Source organism: Limulus polyphemus, unplaced genomic scaffold (assembly GCF_000517525.1).
Source record: "Limulus polyphemus unplaced genomic scaffold, Limulus_polyphemus-2.1.2 Scaffold1390, whole genome shotgun sequence".
NCBI lineage: Eukaryota > Metazoa > Arthropoda > Merostomata > Xiphosura > Limulidae > Limulus > Limulus polyphemus.
In genome coordinates, this window is record NW_013667000.1 from 280,831 (window position 1) to 284,249 (window position 3,419).

General features: G+C 35.8%; 1 protein-coding gene across 1 annotated transcript in view; it reads left to right on the forward strand.

Moving 5' to 3' along the window:
- The window catches only part of LOC106463381 (serine protease nudel-like), a 22,788-nt gene that overhangs the window by 15,904 nt on the left and 3,465 nt on the right, over positions 1–3,419 (forward strand). Inside the window, exons 9-12 of the mRNA XM_022390854.1 lie at positions 861–1,037; positions 1,233–1,348; positions 2,313–2,452; positions 3,168–3,321. Coding sequence (XP_022246562.1) covers positions 861–1,037; positions 1,233–1,348; positions 2,313–2,452; positions 3,168–3,321 — 587 coding nt within the window. The remainder of the gene's footprint in view (positions 1–860; positions 1,038–1,232; positions 1,349–2,312; positions 2,453–3,167; positions 3,322–3,419) is intronic.

The window sequence follows — 3,419 nt, forward strand, 5'->3', positions numbered from 1 at the left end:
CTTTTCAATTCATGTGGTGTATTTAGAAGACATGCTCTTTCCAATTCATGTGGTGTATTTAGAAGACATGCTCTTTCCAATTCATGTGGTGTATTTAGAAGACATGCTCTTTCCAATTCATGTAGTGTATTTAGAAGATATGCTCTTTCCAATTCATGTGGTGTATTTAGACATCACGCTAAATTTAAATCACGTTGTTTATTCAGAATAAATTCTCCTTTCAATTCGTGTTGGTTATTTTCAAAACATGTCACAAAGTTTGAAGACACGCCATTTCAGTTAACTTTAGGGACAAACTATAAAAGTGAAAAGTTGGAACATTGAAATGATTTTCTTACCAGTTCTGACTATCATATTCCAGCTACCATTATAGTAAATTATAACGGATGGCACGTTCTTTCATCGAACAGATAACTTGTTGTTGCCAACTCTTGCTTTTGGATATAAGGTTTAATATTTAATATTTCTTAATCTCTATACGTGAAGAGAGAGTCATAAGGGATAAGTGGTATTTTAGATATAAGTTTGTTAGTCATATACTTTATTTGTTGAAATTTACCAGTGTTTACAAAATGGTTAAACATGTTTACTCCAACATAACTTATCATAAAAATGTCTTTGGTTTTATACAAATTACTATGTGAGTCTTGTACAAGAGAAGATTGGTACATATCTCAAATTTGATCTAATTATAATTGATAAAGTTACAATTTTAACATTTTAATTGTTTATAAAGGGTAAATCCACTATTTAGAAAGAAACAACTCAGTTTCGGTGTACTTCACAATTCAAAGTTAGGTTACTTGGTGGTAAGTAACAATGTGAAGAATATATCGTCTTTAATATTTGGATTTTCACAGAAGCCAAACTGGATATTGGATTGCTCGAATAGGACTATTAAGAAGGGGATTAGAAATGCCATCTCCATTTGAACAGATTCGAAACATTAGTCGCATCATTATACATCCTGATTATATCGATAGAGGATTTATAAATGATTTAGTAGTACTGAGACTGGAAAAACCAGTCCATTTCAGGTGAGTAATTTATAATGTTTCCAGGCTTGAGGCTGTTTAGCATCAACTACAAACCAATGTTTTGACTTTCAGCAGTTTTTCACATGTTCAAACTTAAAAAGCAATAACAATAATATTCTAAATATGTTTTTATTTGTCGTTTTATAAGATATATTTTATATTTCATTTGTTTATTTACTTAATTTCGTTTTACAGTGACTATACCAGGCCAATTTGTCTGCCAGAAGCTGGAGGTGACGTCAGGAAGTGGCAAGGACAAACGTGCACTGTTACTGGCTGGGGTAAACTCTTTGAGATTGGACAAATATTTCGTAAGAGACTTTTGCATTTTCGCTTTTAAAGACACTGTTCTTTGCATTATGAGACAAGCTTATTCCTTAAGAAAGGCAACACTACTTAATATGTTCCAATGTTTGTATCATGTTACTTTCCGGGTTGTTTTACTTAGCAGTTGTAACTGCAATTCACCAGAGTTAATAGAGTGTTTAGCGTGCCGGGCTGCAGAAAGTAAGGCCTAGGGTTCGGGTCCCGATATACTTCTTAAAACGCTCCTCACTTTCAGTTCTGGGCACTTTATAAAAGTGACAGGCAATCCCGGTATTCGATTAAGAGTAGCCCTATAGGCGGTGGGTGCTGCTTGCTAGTTGTCCTCCCTCTGGTCAACATTTCTAAATGAGAGACTATTTTGCTCTCTGACATAGCCGTTTCGTCAATTTGTCGTATATGATGCTGTTCAGGCTGAAATATCAAAGTCTAATTACATTCGTGTTCGTTTATACACAATTCACTCGATTATCGAGTTTCCTGTTTTATGGCTTACCTAATTCTTATCGTTCCTGATTTCCTAGTATCATGTAAATGTTGCTTCACTAAATCCATTGTAAGTCTACAGTGTTTTCGATAATTAATTGAAAGAACTCCTTTTTATTGTAACCATAACAAGGGTCAAATGATGATTACTACAAGCTGTACAATCAGCAGGTGTTTTCCTCAAAAACTTTTAGTTAAAAAATAACGCAATAATAGCTACGCTTCAAAATCAGTAAAAATTGGTATCTTCAGTTGTAAAATAACTTAGTCATTTAGATGAAAATGAGTTTGTTTATTTTATGACACGTGTAAACATAATTTGTTGCACTTCCAGGTTTTATTTACATATTTCATTTAATTGTCATGTGTGTTTCTGAAGTGTATAGTGATTATTAACGTGTTTGAGGTTCTTTTCATTCTATTTTTCAAGTGATTAATTATTATTTTATTTTTTGTTACTACCAGCGGACACACTTCAGGAGCTCCAATTGCCTATTATCCCCACTGAAGACTGCCGCAAGAGGACGCTGTTTCTACCGTTGTACAGAATCACTGATAACATGTTCTGTGCCGGATATGAAAATGGCGGAAGGGATGCGTGCCTGGTAGGTATTCTGTCCAGTGAGACGCTAAGATCCGGGATTCAATTCCCCGCGGTGGACACAGAAGATAGCCCAATGTGGCATTGCACCTTAGCAACCAAACTCTCTTGCACTTGGAAAGTGTGACAGCTGCTTTACAGCATCAACTCCAATCGATTTCTTTACTTGTTTGATTTAAATTTCGCGCAAAGCTACACGAGCCGTCCCTAATTTAGCAGTGCCAGAGTAGAGGGAAGGCACCGCCAACTCTTGGGCTACTCATTTACCAACGAATAGTGGGATTTGCCGTCACATTATAACGCCCCCACAGTTAAAAATGCGAGCTTTACGGCGATGGGTTTCGATCCCGCAACCCGCAGATTGCGAATTGAACACCCTAACCACGAGACGAGAATAGTTATTGAAGAAACTAAAAATACTGCAAAAATTATGTAATATTAAATGTTAACAATAGACAAAATTTGTGTGCAGTCTAAACTTGAATACTTTGCTTAAATCCATCATGAAAGAATTGATAATACAGAAATTGTAAAATTCAAGTATTTTAGAATTTAATTCCAAGGGTGACATCTATCGAATGTTTCTGGAGATTGTGACACCATATTAATAAAAATGTTTCCACGTGTTTCTCCTTTTTCTCGTTATTTGTATTCCAACTTTGTGATACTTCTGAGTAATAAATGTTTTTTAAAATATCATGTGGTCTGTCTTTATGTAGGGTGATTCTGGAGGACCCCTAATGTGCGAGGAAAACGGACGGTGGACATTGGTTGGCGTGACTAGTAACGGTGATGGTTGTGGTCGAGCTGGCAGGCCCGGTGTTTACACTAAGGTTTCTAAATACGTCCAGTGGATATACTCAGTAATGACCGGTAGGTGTCCCAATAGTTCTAGAAACCTTACGGACAAAATCTACCCCAACTGACTTCACTATTCACATGTAATAACCGCCTAGAATTCTACATTGGAG